The sequence below is a fragment of the Nerophis lumbriciformis genome, linkage group LG13 (genome assembly GCF_033978685.3).
Source record: "Nerophis lumbriciformis linkage group LG13, RoL_Nlum_v2.1, whole genome shotgun sequence".
In the NCBI taxonomy this organism is placed as follows: domain Eukaryota; kingdom Metazoa; phylum Chordata; class Actinopteri; order Syngnathiformes; family Syngnathidae; genus Nerophis; species Nerophis lumbriciformis.
Genome location: NC_084560.2, coordinates 19,463,081 through 19,483,845, shown reverse-complemented (window position 1 = coordinate 19,483,845; position 20,765 = coordinate 19,463,081). Strand labels below are relative to the sequence as shown.

Below are 20,765 nucleotides of genomic sequence, written 5' to 3'. Positions count from 1 at the left end.
AGCCCCAATTCCAACCCTTGATGCTGAGTGGGGAGTTAATGTGTCCCATTTTTATAGTCTTTGGTATGACTTGGTCGGGGTTTGAACTCACGACCTACCCATCTCAGGGCGGACACTCTAACCACAAGGCCACGTTTTTAACATTCAATCAGATATTGTGAGGTTTTGTAATAGTGTTCCTAAAAATCAGATATACCGACCCCCAGACACATTTTTTTTCTCTAAATTTGGCCCCCCGAGGCAAAATAATTGCCTAGGCCTGCTGTAAAGGCATCCATTAACTATTGCAGGGGTCACCTCCCAGGGGGTGATCAAGGGTGATGGGTCAAATGCAGAGGACACATTTCACCACACCGAGTGTGTGTGTGACAATCATTGGTACTTTAACCTTAACTTTAACTTAAATGAGACATTCTCTATTAGATGCAATGTTATTGGGACAATGATTTATGTCATTACTTGTTCACACCTCCTCATATGGAAGCTACTTTTCCTTCTTGATGTCTCAAGAAGGGTAGAAATACAAGAAATACATATATATATGAGCTCCACAACTTCGAATTTATACTGTGGAGGGAAAACAAGTCCTCCTCTTTCCAACACCACATGAAAGTGGTTGTTTTTAGCTTTTTATTTGTCCAGCTTTTATACCGTTTATAAGACACATTAGAGTTAACTCCTCAGCTGCCAACTTGTATGCGATAGTTTGAGACTTTTATTTTCTTAGCGCAGGCAGGATGGAGCAGCACTTTTATCGTGAAAACAGGAACTGTGCGGTCGGACTTTACACTTTTGACAGCCGGTACGGAGAGAGAGTGTTGGGGGAAAAAAGTGCTTTTCGTCTTCCAGACGGTCGTTTTTTTTTTCAACTTCCTCGACCAAGTAACAAAAGTGACATGGTAGTAAAAATTGATGATCAGTAATTTTTAGATCTACTTTTTTTTGATGCCTCGCGATGGAGTGATCTGTTAAGTTATCTTCTTCCCACTCCCTTTCAGGCAAAACTGAACAATCATGCTTACATACTGTACATTACCCTTTGCATGATATTAATTTATATTATTATGTATTGTCTACCTTGTACTTTTTTTTTTTTTTTTTTAAATGTCATTGCCTGAAATAAATGAAAATGAAATGAAATAATCTAATGGGCACCCCCGATGTAAACAAACTGCTGCGTCACAGGCCACGTAACTATGGTGCGTTTATAGACCGCCAAAATTAGTAGGACAAAGCGACGCTCGCCTAGTATGCTCATTAGTGCAGCATGAACACAAACATATTAAACAGTGAGTTTTTCTAACAATTAGGAAGGTTTGTGTCATGTTTGTCCTACAGAAACAATATTATAACATAAAATGTATATATATTTTCCCATTTTCATACACTTTTGAAAAAGCTCCAGGGAGCCACTCGGGTGGCGCTGAAGCAGGTTGCCGACCCCTGACCTACTGTATGTTTCATACTGGCTGCTTTATAAAGGTTACCGAGGAACTGCTTGGCGACCTCATTATGTTCCTTTATTGGCTTTTTCCTCTCATTATCACTGCTTCCTTAGATAGTGGAGGCGTGTTTGTGCATAAGCACAGGGCAAATATACATATACTATATATAGTACATTCTTACTTTTTTGTCCCCTGAGACTTCTGGTCATAAGGTATAGGTATAAAAAAGTATTAGGTCGAAGCACCTTTTTTTTAACTGTAAGATCATACTTCAAATTCTTTTGTCAAGATGTTTTCTGTAAAGACTGGACTTACAGAACCTTAGTATTTGACCACCACCTTTTTTTAAATAATCAAGCCCCTTGCCAAGTAGCATTTTATTTATATATTTTTTATAAATCAGTATCAATTGCTTGTTTGTTTGTTTATAAAATCATATTTTATTTTTTGTAATATTATATATCATTTTCATAGAATTTATATATTGTTGTATTTCCATATTTGTGAATTATTTATAATTCTATAAATTATTTATTTATTATTATTATGCATATTCAATATATTTATTAAGTAATATTTTATCAGTATTAAATAATATTTGTAAGAATTTACATAATAATTTAATTTAGTTTTTTATGCACACAATATTCTGTATTAGAGCTATTGCACTGTGTATTTATTTTCAAATACCAGTGTTTAATTTTGAATTGATAGTTTTTAGTGTAATTTATCAGTTAATTTAAAGTATGTCCAAAGAATATTGGTTCCTTATGATATTTTCATTTCATTCATCATATAATTTTGTGTACACACATAATTTTCCTTGTAATATTATGCAAAAGTTAATTGATTGTTTACCTTCCTTTTACTATTATTTAATTATAGATGTTATGTCATTCTAGTTTAATATTTATAATATTTGAGAAAAAGTTCATATTTCTTATGATGCAATATTTTTTATAGGATATAATGTTATAATATGTTTTCTATTATGTAATTGGACAATGTTTAGCATAATGTTTCTCGCACACGTCATATATTATAAGGATATTTCATCATTGTGCTTCAATTATCAGTTTGTTTGACATATTTCAACAATAATATTATCATTAATTGCTATTACCGTATTTTTCGGACTATAAGTCGCAGTTTTTTTTCATAGTTTGGCCGGGCTCCAGTGCGACCTATATATGTTTTTTTCCTTCTTTATTATGCATTTTCGGCAGGTGCGACTTATACTCCGAAAAATACAGTAATTATTCTTTATGTAAAATGGAAATATATGGTTTAAACCAGTGTTTTTCAACCACTGTGCCGCGGCGGTGGGAAATTATGCATCTTCACCTAATTGGTCCAAAAAATTTTTTTTTGCAAATCAATAATTATAATCTGCAAATAATGTGCCGTTGCTTAGTGTCTGTGCTGTGTAAAACTCGGCAGGGTAACCACATAGTACTCCATGTCAGTAGGTGGCAGCAGGTAGTTAATTGCTTTGTAAAAGTCAGAATGTGTCGGGTGAGATGAGGATGGTTTGTTGTGATCCCAATGTGCTGACCACAGCGGGAGGCAGTGTGCAGGTAAAAAGGTATGTGTGGAAGTCCCTCACTTCCGGGTTCTTCTGGACACCAATCATGGACACGACCGCTTCGTTCATCGTGCAGAACAATGCTTTATTTTGCAATTGATTGTCTTCGTGCTTTTCAGCAAGTGTCTTTTGGTCTGTCCCTTAGCGTCGCTCTCTCTCTCTCTCGGCGTGCTCTGCCATCCACCACTTCTTCTTCCCGACTGCTGCTTTTAACAGAGCGACAGGTGATCAGACAAACACTCTCAGCTGTGTCATCCACTCACCTGTCGCTAATCTCGAAGCCGGTCCCGACACATCCCGCCTCGCTGCAGGTCCGCAGGCCACGCCCCTCACAGTATGTAATGCTTAAACCAAAAATGAACAAACGGGAAAGGAAAAGGCAATGGCTATGCAAAACGAAAGTAAAACTGAACTGGCTACAAAGTAAACAGAAACAAAATGCTGGACGACAGCAAAAACTTACGGCGTCGACAAAGTACATCCGTACATGACATAGCAATCAACAAAGAAGGATAGCAACAACTTAAATAGCCTTGCTTGCTAACACAAAGCAGGTGCGGGGAATAGCGTTCAAAGGAAGACATGAAACTGCTACAGGAAAACACCAACAAAACAGGAAGGGCCACCATAATAACAGCGCAAGACAATAACTAAAGCACAGGAAAACACCAACAAACTCAAAATAAGGCACGACCACCTGGTGGAGTATAATTTTTTAACGTTTTCTAATTAGTGTGCCTCCGTATTTTTAAATGAAAAAAATGTGCCTTGCCTCAAAAAAGGTTGAAAAACACTGGTTTGTACAAACATTTTGTCTGTTATTTTCCTATTGTTCACACTATTTTATGCATGTATTGATAAACATCCTTCACAGGATCAATATTCTTTTTTAACCCCTAATTTAAAGACGTTAAAATGATGTCCAGACCTCACAGCTGGCAATGGGGATGCATTACTACCCCCCAATGCACATTACCTTCTCCTGGGGACTCTGCACATGTGATTAAGGCCGATAAGTCTCGTAATAATAGCTATTGATAGCTGTGAAGAAGCCACTATTATGTGTTTCGGTCTGTTACAGAGTATTGACAAAAGTCAGCTCGGAGGAAGATGACTAATGATTCTATCCTTCTAAGTTGTTTAAGTCGTTAACATCGCTTTAGATTTAGAAACATGGAGGTGAGCATCGCTTTCTACCCGCTCTGTGCAAATGTGAGCTTTTATTTGAAATAGAAAAATGGATTCTTGCTGCACCGTTCAACATGTCCGAAAAGGAGTAGGAAAAAGCAGAGCTTATTTAAACATACGCCTTCTCTATTTATTTTTTCTTACTTCCTGTGTTGCAATGTTACCATTTTCGGCCAGACTTTTACCAACTCCACTTTTTCACACAGCATCAGACAGTCGTATGATTAGATACATAATGGTCAACTTTGTGCTTCCATTCTGTGGCGGTGCCTTTCGCACAGAACAAGCGTCCTGTGTGAAGGAGAACATTTCAGCGTGGCCCGAGGCAGCTCATTTATTAAACGGCCCACGGCACATTTTAAAGATACTCTTTAAAAAGAACAAAACATAAAAAAGTAGAATAAAAGATTGAACAGGGGAAATTTAACAAGAAAAAGTTGCTATGTTGACTCTAATAACACAAAGCTGCCATAAAGGCAGATTTATTCTTTAAAGCTGTCAGTGCTTAAAAAAATAATAATGTTATTCATATTAATTTATATTGCATGTATTTATATTATGAACTTATTTAGGCTACAATTAATTCAAATGAAAAATTCCACTTTGACATATTTTTGGGGAAATATTGAATTTTTGGGGCATTTGCCCAATTAAAAACTAAGTTTTCTTTGACAAAAAAAGAATAAAACAAACAAAAAAAGATGAACAAATAATTCCAAAAATATATATATATAATATACATGACTGATAGATCTGCAGTTGACGTAGGAACATGAGCATTGATTAAAAAAAAAATAATGATAATGTTATTTTCCACCTTTTGGATCCTCAAAGATTTGTGTGTGATTTTTTTGTTTTGTTTTTAAGCTATTATTGCTAAAAAAAAAATGTTTTTAAATTAAAATTAAAATCAATTCATTATTGACCCATTTAAAGATCCAATTACTTCACATCAAATATTTCTCTTTAATTTTTGGGACAAAAATATTGCCTATTTTGCATTTTTGCCATAAAAAACCTAAAGGTCATAAAAAACGAACAAAAGAACAACAAGTTTATATCGACAGATAGAGCTAAAGTTGATTAAGAGATTTAAGCGTTGAAAGTAAAAAGAAAAAATTTACGAATTATTGGTATATTGAATTATTATGCAATGTTGACTCCAATAACACAAAGCTGCCATGAAGGCAGATTTATTCTTTAAAGCTGTCAGTGCTTAAAAAATAATAATGTTATTCATATTAATTTATATTGCATATATTTATATTATGAACTTATTTAGGCTCCAATTAATTCAAATCAAAAATTCCACTTTGACATATTTTTGGGGAAATATTGAATTTTTTGTGCATTTGCCCAATTAAAAACTAAGTTTTCTTTGACAAAAAAGAATAAAACAAACAAAAAAAACATGAACAAATAATCCAAAAATATACAAAATACATGACTGATAGATTTGCAGTTGACGTAGTGACTTGAGCATTGAAAGTAAAAAAAAAAAAATAATAATAATGTTATTTTCCACACTTTTGGATCCTCAAAGATTTTTGTGTGATTTTTTTGTTTTTTTTGTTTTTAAGCTATCATTGCTCAAAACAATAATAATGAATTAAAATCAATTCATTATTGACCTATTTAAGGATCCAATTACTTCACATCAAATATTTCTCTTTAATTTTTGGGAGAAAAATATTGCCTATGTTGCGTTTTTGCCATAAAAAACCCAAAGGTCATAAAAAACAAACAAAAAAACAACAACTTTATATCGACAGATAGAGCTAAAGTTGATTAAGAGATTTAAGCGTTGAAAGTAAAAAAAAAAAATTTACGAATTACTTTTAACATTATTGTTATATTGAATTATTATGCAATGTTGACCTAATAACACTGTCAGCAAAATAATAATGGCTCAAAATCAATGTTATTCATATTCATTTATATTACATATATTTATATTATTAACTTATTTAGGCTCCAATTACTTCACATAAAAAAATCCACTTTTTCCATGTTTTGCCATATTAAAAACAAAGTTTTCTTTGACAAAAAGGGAATAAAACAAACAAAAAAACATGAACAAATTATCCAAAAATATATATAATTAACTGATGAATCTGCTGTTGATGTAGAGACTTGAGCATTGAAAGTAAAAAAAATAAAAACAAATATTTTCCACACTTTTTTGGATCCGCAAATAATTTTGTCAGATTTTTTTTTGTTTGTTTTTAAACTGTCATTGCTCAAAAAAAGAAAAAAAAGAAAAAAGAATTCAAATCAATCTTGATATTAATTATTGACCTATTTAAGGATCCAATTACTTCACATCAAATATTCCTCTGTATACATTTTTGGGAGAAAAATATTTACTATTTTGTGTTTTTGCCATAAAAAACATAAAGGTCATAAAACATAAAAAAAACAAAAAACTTGATATCGACAGATAGACCTAAAGTTGATCTAGAGATTTAAGCGTTGAAAGTAAAAGAAAAATGTATGAGTTAATTTTAACATGAATATTATATTGAATATATTATATTATATATTGAATTGATATTAAAAATGAAAATATCAGAATAGGGAAGAGAGAAAATGTGAAACAATAGGCTGGTAGCTATGCAGTTTGGAAGGAAGAGTTGTTAATGACTATACATAAGTAAATAAAGATAACATACAAAAAAAATTAAAAATAAAACAAAATTTTACTATAAAATATAAAAAAGAAATTTGACTATAAAATAAAAATTAAATAGATAAATGAATAAGGTAATGCAAAATCTTTATCATAATTCATATATAGAGTAGACACACCTTATCCTCATTCAAAGTGTTTTCTTTATTTTCATGACTATTTACATTGTAGATTGTCACATCAAAACTATGAATGAACACATGTGGAGTTATGTACTTAACAAAAAAAGGGTAAAATAACTGAAAACATGTTTTATATTCTAGTCTCTTCAAAATAGCCACCCTTTGTTTTGATTACTATATCGCACACTCTTGGCATTCTCTCGATGAGCTTCAAGTGGTTTTCACGTCACTAAAAGAAAGAAAACGCATTTAATGAGGAGAAGGTGTGTCCAAACTTTTGGCCTGTAATGTACATAAGCAAATAAAGATAAATTACAAAAAAAAATTCAATAAGAAACAACATTTGACTATACAATATAAAAAAGAAATGTGACTTTAAAATAAAAATAAAATAAATAAAAATAATAAAGATAAATGAATAAGGTAATGCAACATGTTTCTTATAATACATATATACAGTAGACACACCTTCTTATTCAATGTGTTTTCTTTATTTTCAGAACTATTTACATTGTAGATTGTCACATCAAAACTATGAATGAACACATGCGGAGTTATGTACTTAACAAAAAAAGGTGAAATAACTGAAAACATGTTTCATATTCTAGTTTCTTCAAAATAGCCACCCTTTGTTTTGATTACTATATCGCACACTCTTGGCATTCTCTCCATGAGCTTCAAGAGGTAGTCACCTGAAATGGTTTTCACTTCACAGGTGTCATAGTTTTGATGCCTTCAGTGACAATCTACAATGTAAATAGTCATGAAAATAAAGAAAACACATTGAAATAAGAAGGTGTGTCCAAACTTTTGGCCTGTACTGTGCGTATGGTCTCATGGAAGCACACTCGTGCGCAGTAATTGTGTTTTTGGAGCAGCATATGGCGATGACATTTCGGTTTCTGCCAGCAGGGAGTGGAAGCATGCAGGAAATGGTCAAAGCTGATAGAGATCTGATCATGTGGTTCCGTTTTGATGGAGCTATTTTTTGAATGCATTTAAAAAAAATAAAAAAAGCTCATTCCATCCCTGGAAGGGCAGAAAGAATGATGCAAGACGTACAGTAGAGTGAGAAAGCAGTATGGCGTGTGACGCCCCTGCCTTACCGCTGGCTATCTGGCTATTTCGAGCAGGGCCAGGCTTAACGTTGCCACTCTTGCTGTGTTTGGCAAGATTAGTGTAAACATACGGCGGCAGCCAGAAGGAACCGAGGAAAGGATTTTTTGCGGCTCCAGCAGGTTGATTTGAGCTTTTTCTACCGCACTCATGAGTTGAAATCCTTCTGGCTGAAAGGGAGCAAACAGGCCTTTTGAAGGAGAGGACTTTCTTTTTGGGAGATGTGTTTTATCCTCCGCATTAATCCCTTCCAGATTTTGAGAAGTCTGCTGTGTGTGTTTTTGTCTGGCTTTTAGGAGTTCAACCTGAACTTTCCAATGCGGCCGAGCTCACCTGGATCTGGCAGCTTGCGTGCGCGTCTTGTTTGGATTTCATTTCTAAAGGATTTGCCTTTCTGGCCCCAGGTGTGGGGAGTCTCCAGCGGACGTCCAGTCAGCGCAGCGCCATGACCTACCAAAGAAAAAACCTGGCTCTCAACACGGCGGCCACCTACGCCGATCCTTATCGCTCAGCGCAGTATCGGCCCTGCGACTCCAACTACAGTCGGCAGGCTGCTAACATGGACGATGCCACCCGCTCGCCCTCCATAGACAGCATGCAGAAGGATCCCAGGTAGGTCCTGCAAAAGACTCTAATTAGTGGCTACCAATATTTTGGTACCAGTACCAACATTATTTCGATACTTTTCGGTACTTTTCTAAATAAAAGGGGACCACAAAAATTGCATTATTGGCTTTATTTTAACAAAAAATCTTAATGTACATTAAACATATGTTTATTATTGCAAGTTTGTCCTTAAATAAAATAGTGAACATACAAGACAACTTGTCTTTTATTAGTAAGTAAACAAACAAAGGCTCCTAATTTAGCTTTTGACGTATGCAGTAACATCATTCTATTATTTTGTCAACATTATTAAGGACAAGTGGTAGAAAATGAATTATTAATCTACTTGTTCATTTACTGTTAATATCTGCTTACTTTCTCTTTTAACATGTTCTATCTACACTTCTGTTAAAATGTAATAATCACTTATTCTTCTGTTGTTTGATACTTTACATTAGTTTTGGATGATACCACACATTTGGGTATCAACCCGATACCAAGTAGTTACAGGATCATACATTGGTCATATTCAAAATGTTCAGGGACGTACTTCCTGAGTTTAAATACATAATATAAATTAAAGAAGATGTTGTGATGCCAAAAAGTATCGACATAATCATAGTAGTATTGACTAGATACGTGCCTGTACTTGGTATCATTACAGTGGATGTTAGGTGTAGATATGGCGTTTGTTTACATTTTGACGCCGGTGAGCTACGGTGTGTAGTGAAGCATGTTTCGCTATTCCTCGTCCTGCAGTGATAATGATACTTGTAAGAAATTTACTTTATTTGTCGCCGTGGATCTGTTAAATATATTCCAAAAAAAAAAAAAAAAAAAAAGCAGATGAAGAAAAATGCATTATTTTCAATGATTTATTTTACAATTAATACGATTGTGTAAAGGTATGTTTGACAAATGGCACCCCAAATACTATTGCAATACATTATATGTGGACATATAATATCAATATACAAGAATTAATTTGTCATCAACAATCCATCCATCCATCCATTTTCTACCGCTTATTCCCTTTGGGGTCGCGGGGGGTGCTGGAGCCTATCTCAGCTGCACTCGGGCGGAAGGCGGGGTACACCCTGAACAAGTCGCCACCTCATCGCAGGGCCAACACAGATAGACAGACAACATTCACACTCACATTCACACACTAGGGCCAATTTTTTTAGTGTTGCCAATCAACCTATCCCCAGGTGCATGTTTTTTGGAGGTGGGAGGAAGCCGGAGTACCCGGAGGGAACCCACGCAGTCACGGGGAGAACATGCAAACTCCACACAGAAAGATCCCGAGCCCGGGATTGAACCCAAGACTACTCAGGACCTTCGTATTGTGAGGCAGATGCACTAACCCTTCTTCCACCGTGCTGCCCGTCATCATCAACAATAACACCGAAAAATTTGGTTTGAGACAACCAACAATACGGCCTAATAAACGAAAATAAAAGTACAACTTTGATGGGAAAAAATTATATATACACCGTACAGGCCAAAAGTTTGGACACACTTTCTCATTCAATGCATTTTCTTTATTTTCGTGACTATTTCCATTGTAGATTGTCACATCAAAACTATGAATGAACACATGTGCAGTTATGTACTTAACAAAAAAAAGGTGAAATAACTGAAAACATGTTTTATATTCAAGTTTCTTCAAAATAGCCACCCTTTGCTCTGACTACTGCTTTTGCACACTCTTGGCATTCTCTCCATGAGCTTCAAGCACACCTGTGAAGTGAAAACCATTTCAGGTGACTACCTCTTGAAACTCACAGAGAGAATGCCAAGAGTGTGCGAAAAAGTAATCAGCGCAAAGGGTGGCTATTTTGAAGAAACTAGTATATAAAACACGTTTTCAGTTATTTCACCTTTTTTTTTTGTTACATGTGTTCATTCATAGTTTTGATGTGACAATCTACAACTACTAAATAGTCATGAAAATAAAGAAAATACATTGAATGAGAAGGTGTGTCCAAACTTTTGGCCTGTACTGTATATATATATATATATATATATATATATATATATATATATATATATATATATGTATATATATGTATGTATATATATTTATGTGTATATATATATTTATATATGTGTATATATATACATATATATATATATATATATTTATATATGTGTATATATATATATATACATATATATATATATATATATATATGTATATATATATATATACACATATATAAATATATATATATATATATATATGTGTATATATATATATATATATATATACATATATATATGCTGTGTGTGTGTATATATATATATATATATATATATACTGTATATATATATATATATATACAGTATATAAAATGTTTTAACCCAAATGCCGTATTTAATTGGAAGAAAAAGAAACATGTTTTGGTCCTTTGTATGATTAATGACATGCTACATAACAGACTAATTATGTACAGTAGCTATATGACATAGCTAGTCTAGTACTATCCCATGTAAGTACATTGGAGCAAACTTAATCAGGCCTTTTTGGTAAAAAAAAAAAAGTGGTTAAATATCCGAAGAGCTTTTCTAGTTTTGGATCAACACTGCTTTTCCCCTTACGATTCAAACATGAGAGCTTTCTGCATATTAGCTTTCTGTACTCTAACAATAGAACCTCACACAACATAAAATGCTGAATTTGCGCTTATTTTTCAGCTGTGCAGCAGCATTAAAAGTGGGGCTGACCTCCAGTTAACCTGACTTTGCACAGTGGAATGCGCGTTTGGGCACAATGACTATTTCTAAATGCACGCGGCAGGCAAACAATTCATAATATTTGATTATCAGTACTCGTGTCTATGGAAAAACATCATTCTAGGATCCTGATTTAGTTCACTTTAGTCAGCCTTGGTCAGCAAGTCTTTTTTTTGGCAAGTTTGGTTTATCTCAAAATATCAAGATCCTCTCCATTGTTGTCTTTTTTTTTTCCCTGCTTTGACCTCTGAACTTGTGCCTGTAGGGAGTTTGCATGGCGTGACCCCGAGCTGACGGAGGTGATTCACATGCTGCAGCACCACTTCCCCTCCGTGCAGGCCAATGCTGCCGCCTACCTTCAGCACCTTTGCTTCGGTGACAACGCAATAAAGGCTGATGTAAGTCCCACTTTTCCCATTCCTTACCTTTTTTTGACCCCATATAACAAACGACGATTATTATAATTACCAGGAATGTTAACCGCATGCAGACGTGCCACAATGGTTATTAGTCTTTGTTAGGCGAGCACAAAAAGGTATCGTTCATTTCTCTACTTTTATATGCTAAAATGCCACAGCCATGATTCATACCATCAAAACATAATAACACCTTTTTTTCCCCTTTGCACACTCTTTGCTCCAAATAAAATGTAAATGTGGACGTATTATTGGTACATTCTGCTCATTTCAGGGGCTTTTAAAATAACGTTGCGTCCCAGTAGGGTGCTGCAGTAAATCTGAATAAAATATTTCATCTACAAACCCCGTTTCCATATGAGTTGGGAAATTGTGTTAGATGTAAATATAAACGGAATACAATGATTTGCAAATCATTTTCAACCCATATTCAGTTGAATATGCTACAAAGACAACATATTTGATGTTCAAACTGATAAACTTTTTTTTTTGTTGCAAAAAACACCTCCAAGTCCGAGTCCATGGTTCTCGCCCGGAAAAGGGTGGAGTGCCATCTCCGGGTTAGGGAGGAGATCTTGCCCCAAGTGGAGGAGTTCAAGTACCTCGGAGTCTTGTTCACGAGTGAGGGAAGAGTGGATCGTGAGATCGACAGGCGGATCGGTGCGGCGTCTTCAGTAATGCGGACGCTGTATCGATCCGTTGTGGTGAAGAAGGAGCTGAGCCGGAAGGCAAAGCTCTCAATTTACCGGTCGATCTACGTTCCCATCCTCACCTATGGTCATGAGCTTTGGGTTATGACCGAAAGGACAAGATCACGGGTACAAGCGGCCGAAATGAGTTTCCTCCGCCGGGTGGCGGGGCTCTCCCTTAGAGATAGGGTGAGAAGCTCTGTCATTCGGGGGGAGCTCAAAGTAGAGCCGCTGCTCCTCCACATCGAGAGGAGCCAGATGAGGTGGTTCGGGCATCTGGTCAGGATGCCACCCGAGCGCCTCCCTAGGGAGTTGTTTAGGGCACGTCCGACCGGTAGGAGGCCACGGGGAAGACCCAGGACACGTTGGGAAGACTATGTCTCCCAGCTGGCCTGGGAACGCCTCGGGATCCCCCGAGAGGAGCTGGACGAAGTGGCTGGGGAGAGGGAAGTCTGGGCTTCCCTGCTTAGGCTGCTGCCCCTGCGACCCGACCTCGGATAAGCGGAAGAGGATGGATGGATGGATGGAATAATCATTAACTTTAGAATTTGATGCCAGCAACACGTGACAAAGAAGTTGGGAAAGGTGGCAATAAATACTGATAAAGTTGAGGAATGCTCATCAAACACTTATTTGGAACATCCCACAGGTGAACAGGCAAATTGGGAACAGGTGGGTGCCATGATTGGGTATAAAAGTAGATTACATGAAATGCTCAGTCATTCACAAACAAGGATGGGGCGAGGGTCACCACTTTGTCAACAAATGCGTGGGCAAATTGTCGAACAGTTTAAGAAAAACCTTTGTCAACCAGCTATTGCAAGGAATTTAGGGATTTCACCATCTACGGTACGTAATATCATCGAAGGGTTCAGAGAATCTGGAGAAATCACTGCACGTAAGCAGCTAAGCCCGTGACCTTCGATCCCTCAGGCTGTACTGCATCAACAATGCGACATCAGTGTGTAAATGATATCACCACATGGGCTCAGGAACACTTCAGAAACCCACTGTCAGTAACTACAGTTGGTCGCTACATCTGTAAGTGCAAGTTAAAACTCTCCTATGCAAGGTGAAAACCGTTTATCAACAACACCCAGAAACGCCGTCGGCTTCGCTGGGCCTGAGCTCATCTAAGATGGACTGATACAAAGTGGAAAAGTGTTCTGTGGTCTGACGAGTCCACATTTCAAATTGTTTTTGGAAACTGTGGACGTCGTGTCCTCCGGACCAAAGAGGAAAAGAACCATCCGGATTGTTATGGGCGCAAAGTTGAAAAGCCAGCATCTGTGATGGTATGGGGGTGTATTAGTGCCCAAGACATGGGTAACTTACACATCTGTGAAGGCGCCATTAATGCTGAAAGGTACATACAGGTTTTGGAGCAACATATGTTGCCATCCAAGCAACGTTACCATGGACGCCCCTGCTTATTTCAGCAAGACAATGCCAAGCCACGTGTTACATCAACGTGGCTTCATAGTAAAAGAGTGCGGGTACTAGACTGGCCTGCCTGTAGTCCAGACCTGTCTCCCATTGAAAATGTGTGGCGTATTATGAAGCCTAAAATACCACAACGGAGACTCCCGGACTGTTGAACAACTTAAGCTGTACATCAAGCAAGAATGGGAAAGAATTCCACCTGAGAAGCTTAAAAAATGTGTCTCCTCAGTTCCCAAACGTTTACGGAGTGTTGTTAAAAGGAAAGGCCATGTAACACAGTGGTGAACATGCCCTTTCCCAACTACTTTGGCACGTGTTGCAGCCATGAAATTCTAAGTTAATTATTATTTGCAAAAAAAAAAAAAGTTTATGTGTTTGAACATCAAACATCTTGTCTTTATAGTTCATTCAATTGAATATGGGTTGAAAAGGATTTGTATTCCGTTTATATTTACATCTAACACAATTTCCCAACTCATATGGAAACGGGGTTTGTATATCTCAACTTTGTCTACATGATAATTCTGCCCTGCGATGAGGTGGCGACTTGTCCAGGGTGTACCCTGCCTTCCGCCCGAATGCAGCTGAGATAGGCTCCATCACCCCCCACGACCCTGAAAGGGACAAGCGGTAGAAAATGGATGGATGGATAGATAATTCTGCATCCTTTTCCTCTTGACCAACATGCTCTGTTTCCCTGGCATTCTTCCGCCGCCATGCCTATTTTTTTTTCGGGGGTCGAGAGTCGTTTCCACTCCCACCTTACACCAGGTGGGTACTTTTTAGAGCCGGTATAGTACCGAATATGATTTATTAGTACCGCGGTACTATACCGGTATACCGTACAACCCTCGTTACCATAACACAGTATAGTGAACATAAATCCTAATTCATGATATAACACTTCCACATCATGTAGAACAAGTTTGAACATAAATGAGTCTGTGTCAGGTTCAAACACTGATGGCATTTATTAAACAGACAAGAAGCAAGGAATCATGCAGAGACAGAGTTCAATTTGGCTCAATGAGGAGAGACGTTTGGGGCTGCACACTCAGTTACAATCTCCCACCACGCTCTAAGGTCCAGTCCCACGTGCTCCTCTATTTATTTGGGAGGTCCCTGGTTACATCACTGAGGCTGCTTCTGAAGGAAGGGGGGTAATTTCAGCAGCCCCAGTTGGACACAATATATGATTATTCAGAAATGGAAATGTGCTGACACTTGTGATATCGCCCTGTCTCTGCTTTGTCTGCGTCACGGTACTCGATGTTCTGGACACAAACACTGATACGAGACGACTCGCAATCTTGGATTTGCAAGTTGTCCCTTTGTACAGATAGAAAAGTACAACTTCAGCACAATTGATAATAACTATAGCAACGGCCTTTAAGCATAAGAGTTGTGTGATAACTTACACATAATTTTTCTAACAGTCTAAACAGTTAGAAATGTAGAATTTGGCTCCTTTGAACTTCACTTCTTCCCACTCCTCCTTGGACATTTTGATCAATCAATCAATCAATCAATGTTTACTTATATAGCCCTAAATGACGAGTGTCTCAAAGGGCTGCACAAGCCACAACGACATCCTCGACTCAGATCCCACATCAGGGCAAGAAAAAACTCAACCCAGAGGGATGACAATGAGAAACCTTGGAGGGGACCGCAGATGTGAGGACCCCTCCCCCCTGGGCGACCGGTGCAATGGACGTCGAGTGGATCTAACATAATAGTGTGAGAGTCCAGTCCATAGTGGATCTAACAAAATAGTGAGAGAGTCCAGTCCATAGTGGATCTAACATAATAGTGTGAGAGTCCAGTCCATAGTGGATCTAACAAAATAGTGTGAGAGTCCAGTCCATAGTGGATCTAACATAATAGTGTGAGAGTCCAGTCCATAGTGGATTTAGCATAATATTGTGAGAGTCCAGTCCATAGTGGATCTAACATAATCGTGTGAGAGTCCAGTCCATAGTGGATTTAGCATAATATTGTGAGAGTCCAGTCCATAGTGGATCTAACATAATAGTGTGAGAGTCCAGTCCATAGTGGATCTAACATAATAGTGTGAGAGTCCAGTCCATAGTGGATCTAACATACGGTAATAGTGTGAGAGTCCAGTCCATAGTGGATCTAACATAATAGTGTGAGAGTCCAGTCCATAGTGGATCTAACATAATAGTGTGAGAGTCCAGTCCATAGTGGATCTAACATAATAGTGTGAGAGTCCAGTCCATAGTGGATCTAACATAATAGTGAGAGTCCAGTCCATAGTGGATCTAACATAATAGTGAAAGTCCAGTCCATAGTGGATCTAACATAATAGTGTGAGAGTCCAGTCCATAGTGGATCTAACATAATAGTGTGAGAGTCCAGTCCATAGTGGATCTAACATAATAGTGAGAGTCCAGTCCATAGTGGATCTAACATAATAGTGTGAGAGTCCAGTCCATAATGGATCTAACATAATAGTGTGTGAGTCCAGTCCATAGTGGATCTAACATAATAGTGAAAGTCCAGTCCATAGTGGATCTAACATAATAGTGTGAGAGTCCAGTCCATAGTGGATCTAACATAATAGTGAGAGTCCAGTCCATAGTGGATCTAACATAATAGTGAAAGTCCAGTCCATAGTGGATCTAACATAATAGTGTGAGAGTCCAGTCCATAGTGGATCTAACATAATAGTGTGAGAGTCCAGTCCATAGTGGATCTAACATAATAGTGTGAGAGTCCAGTCCATAGTGGATCTAACATAATAGTGGGAGTCCAGTCCATAGTGGATCTAACATAATAGTGGGAGTCCAGTCCATAGTGGGACCAGCAGGAAATCATCTTGAGTGGAGACAAGTCAGCAGCGCAGAGACGTCCCCAACTGATGCACAGATGAGTGGTCCACCCTGGGTCCCGACTTTGGACAGCTAGCGCCTCATCTGTGGTCATCGAATCTGTGCCCCGCCCCTCCACGAAGGAGAGGGGGGGGCACAGTGCAGAGCAGAAAAGAAATGGCAGATCAACTGGTCTAAAAGGGGGTCTATTTAAAGGCTAGATTATAAAAATGAGTTTTAAGATGGCACTTAAATCCTTATACTGAGGTAGCATCTCTAACTGTTACCGGGATATTACCCTATCCATAATAATTATTAGTTTTTGTGCTGACTCTCATTGATCCTCCTCACAGGTGTGTCGGCTCGGCGGCGTCAAACACCTGGTCGACCTGCTGGACCACAAAGTCCTGGAGGTCCAGAGGAACTCGTGTGGAGCTCTGAGGAACCTCGTTTACGGTAAAGCCATGGACGAAAACAAGATCGCGCTGAGGAACGCGGGAGGCATCCCAGCTCTGCTTCGACTACTGAGAAGGACCGTGGATGCGGATGTCCGGGAGCTCGTCACAGGTAAGTCACTATTATGTTAGATCCACTATGGATCGGACTTTTTGATTGATTGATTGATTGATTGAAGCGTTTATTAGTAGATTGCACAGTGCAGTACATATTCCGTACAATTGACCACTAAATGGTAACACCCGAATAAGTTTTTCAACTTGTTTAAGTCGGGGTCCACTTAAATTGATTCATGATACAAATATATACTATCAGCATAATAAGTCATCACACAAGTTAATCATCAGAGTATATACATTGAATTATTTACATTATTTACAATCCGGGGGGTGGGATGTGGCGGGGGGGGCGGGTGATATCAGCACTTCAGTCATCTTTAATTGCATCATCAGAGAAATGGACATTGAAAGAGTGTAGGTCTGACTTGGTAGGATATGTACAGAGAGCAGTGAACATAGTGAGCTCAGAAAGCATAAGAACGAGTATATACATTTGATTATTTACATTTGATTATTTACAATCCGGGGAGGTGGGATGTGGAGGGGGGAGGGTGTAATGTCAAGGGTTGAAGTTGTCTGGAGGTGTTCTTTTAGTGTTTTGAAGGAGGATAGAGATGCACTTTCTTTTACACCTGTTGGGAGTGCATTCCCCAATATTATGTTAGATCCACTATGGACTGGACTCTCAAACTATTATGTTAGATCCACTATGGACTGGACTCTCACACTATTATGCTAGATCCACTGTGGACTGGACTCTCACACTATTATGTTAGATCCACTATGGACTGGACTCTCACAATATTATGCTAGATCCACTATGGACTGGACTCTCACACTATTATGTTAGATCCACTATGTACAGGACTCTCACAATATTATGCTAGATCCATTATGGACCGGACTCTCACACTATTATGTTAGATCTACTATGTACTGGACTCTCACAATATTATGCTAGATCCACTATGGACTGGACTCTCACATTATTATGTTAGATCCATTATGGACCGGACTCTCACAATATTATGTTAGATCCACTATGGACTGGACTCTCACTATTATGTTAGATCCACTATGGACAGGACTCTCACACTATTATGTTAGATCCACTATGGACTGGACTCTCACACTATTATGTTAGATCCACTATGGACTGGACTCTCACAATATTATGCTAGATCCATTATGGACTGGACTCTCACTATTATGTTAGATCCACTATGGACTGGACTCTCACTATTATGTTAGATCCACTATGGACTGGACTCTCACACTATTATGTTAGATCCACTATGGACTGGACTCTCACACTATTATGCTAGATCCACTATGGACTGGACTCTCACACTATTATGTTAGATCCACTATGGACTGGACTCTCACAATATTATGCTAGATCCACTATGGACTGGACTCTCACACTATTATGTTAGATCCACTATGTACTGGACTCTCACAATATTATGCTAGATCCATTATGGACCGGACTCTCACACTATTATGTTAGATCTACTATGGACTGGACTCTCACAATATTATGTTAGATCCACTATGGACTGGACTCTCACACTATTATGTTAGATCCACTATGGACTGGACTCTCACACTATTATGTTAGATCCACTATGGACTGGACTCTCACAATATTATGTTAGATCCACTATGGACTGGACTCTCACACTATTATGTTAGATCCACTATGGACTGGACTCTCACACTTGTATGTTAGATCCACTATGGACTGGACTCTCACTATTATGTTAGATCCACTATGGACTGGACTCTCACAATATTATGTTAGATCCACTATGGACTGGACTCTCACACTATTATGTTAGATCCACTATGGACAGGACTCTCCCAATATTATGCTAGATCCACTATGGACTGGACTCTCACACTATTATGTTAGATCCACTATGGACTGGACTCTCATACTATTATGTTAGATCCACTATGGACTGAACTCTCACAATAGTATGTAGATCCACTATGGACTGCCTTTAAGGCACGCCCCCAATAATGTTGTCCGGGTGGAAATCGGGAGAATGGTTGCCCCGGGAGATTTTCAGGAGGGGCACTGAAATTCGGGAATCTCCCATGGAATATCGGGAGGTTGAAACCGATACCGATAATTTCCGATATTACATTTTAAAGCATTTAATGGCCGATAATATCGGCCTGCCGATTATAAGGCGCACTGTCGAGTTTTGAGGAAAATAAAGGATTTTAAGTGCGCCTTATAGTCTGGAAAATACGGTACATCAAAATATGGGATTTGACAAATAAATCCAGACTGGACATCTTGCCCTGCAGTGAGAACATAGCCTGAGATGGAAACTTTGCCTGCGTCTGTGCTCAGGCAGATATCATTTGTCACCTTCAATGTCAATCAATCAATGTTTATTTATATAGCCCTAAAGTACAAGTGTCTCAAAGGGCTGAGCCGAGCTGTATGGTGGAGCTTCTACTGTGCATTGAAAACAAAAGCCCATTTTACCAGATAATTGATCTACTATTAGGATGCAAATATTCTGCTTTGATTCTCGCCTGCTGACAGTCTGCACCTGACATTTGTTTTGTCGTCTGAGCCCACCAAACAAACAAGTGTGCAAAGTCCACAGTGTTTGGGATCAGGGTGGAGCAGGGATAAGCGAGCCAGAACATTTGGCTCCCAGGTGGTTGAGTCAGCTGTTTTTGCTCAGATTCTGCCCCTGTTCCAACAGTTTCATGTTGCAGGTCCAACGAGTACAGTCTTCATGAAATAAGGACATCGTGTCATAGTATAAGTTGTTGGAGGGATGGAATTAAACATGACTTCCCTTTTAACTCAACACCTCTTAACTTGAGCAAAGTAGCGTTACTGTGGCTATATTTGAAAAAAGTAACAGGGTTTTTTCTACAGTGAAAGACAAATAGGTTCAAGATGTAGAGGTTGTACCAAAAAGGCATGTTGCGTGTAACCGACGCCGTGTACAGCACTTTCCTTTCAACAGCACAGTGGAACCCGTTTAGGTCATCAAGTCCTGGTCCAGCGTCGTATTTCTAGAAGCAGCAGGTTAAGCCAGCATGAAACATTATTCCTATGAAAAAAATTTATCAGGTTAAGCAAACATGGTGGGCGCTTTTGTCAACACAAGATTTGAGAGCTGAAGGGGTTACTGTAGATCTATTAATGTCGACATGTTGTACTATATTACCTCAATATGTTTTAATGGGAACTGCATTTTTTTTTGCGATTTTGCCTATCATTTACAATTATTATGTACGACAAGAACACATTTTTATGCATTCTAAATATTCAATAAATGCGATCAAAGGTCCGCTTACAATGGAGCCTATTGGAGTCGCTCTATTCTGCCTATAAAGCCCTTAAAA

At 38.1% G+C, this 20,765-nt stretch overlaps 1 protein-coding gene across 3 annotated transcripts in view; it reads left to right on the top strand.

The window, feature by feature from the left end:
- The window catches only part of pkp4 (plakophilin 4), a 193,785-nt gene that overhangs the window by 128,327 nt on the left and 44,693 nt on the right, over positions 1-20,765 (top strand). For all 3 annotated transcript variants that reach the window (XM_061971545.2, XM_061971547.2, XM_061971546.2), the window contains 3 exons: positions 8,550-8,757; positions 11,756-11,888; positions 17,223-17,436. In XM_061971545.2, the coding sequence (XP_061827529.1) occupies positions 8,550-8,757; positions 11,756-11,888; positions 17,223-17,436 (555 nt within the window). The remainder of the gene's footprint in view (positions 1-8,549; positions 8,758-11,755; positions 11,889-17,222; positions 17,437-20,765) is intronic.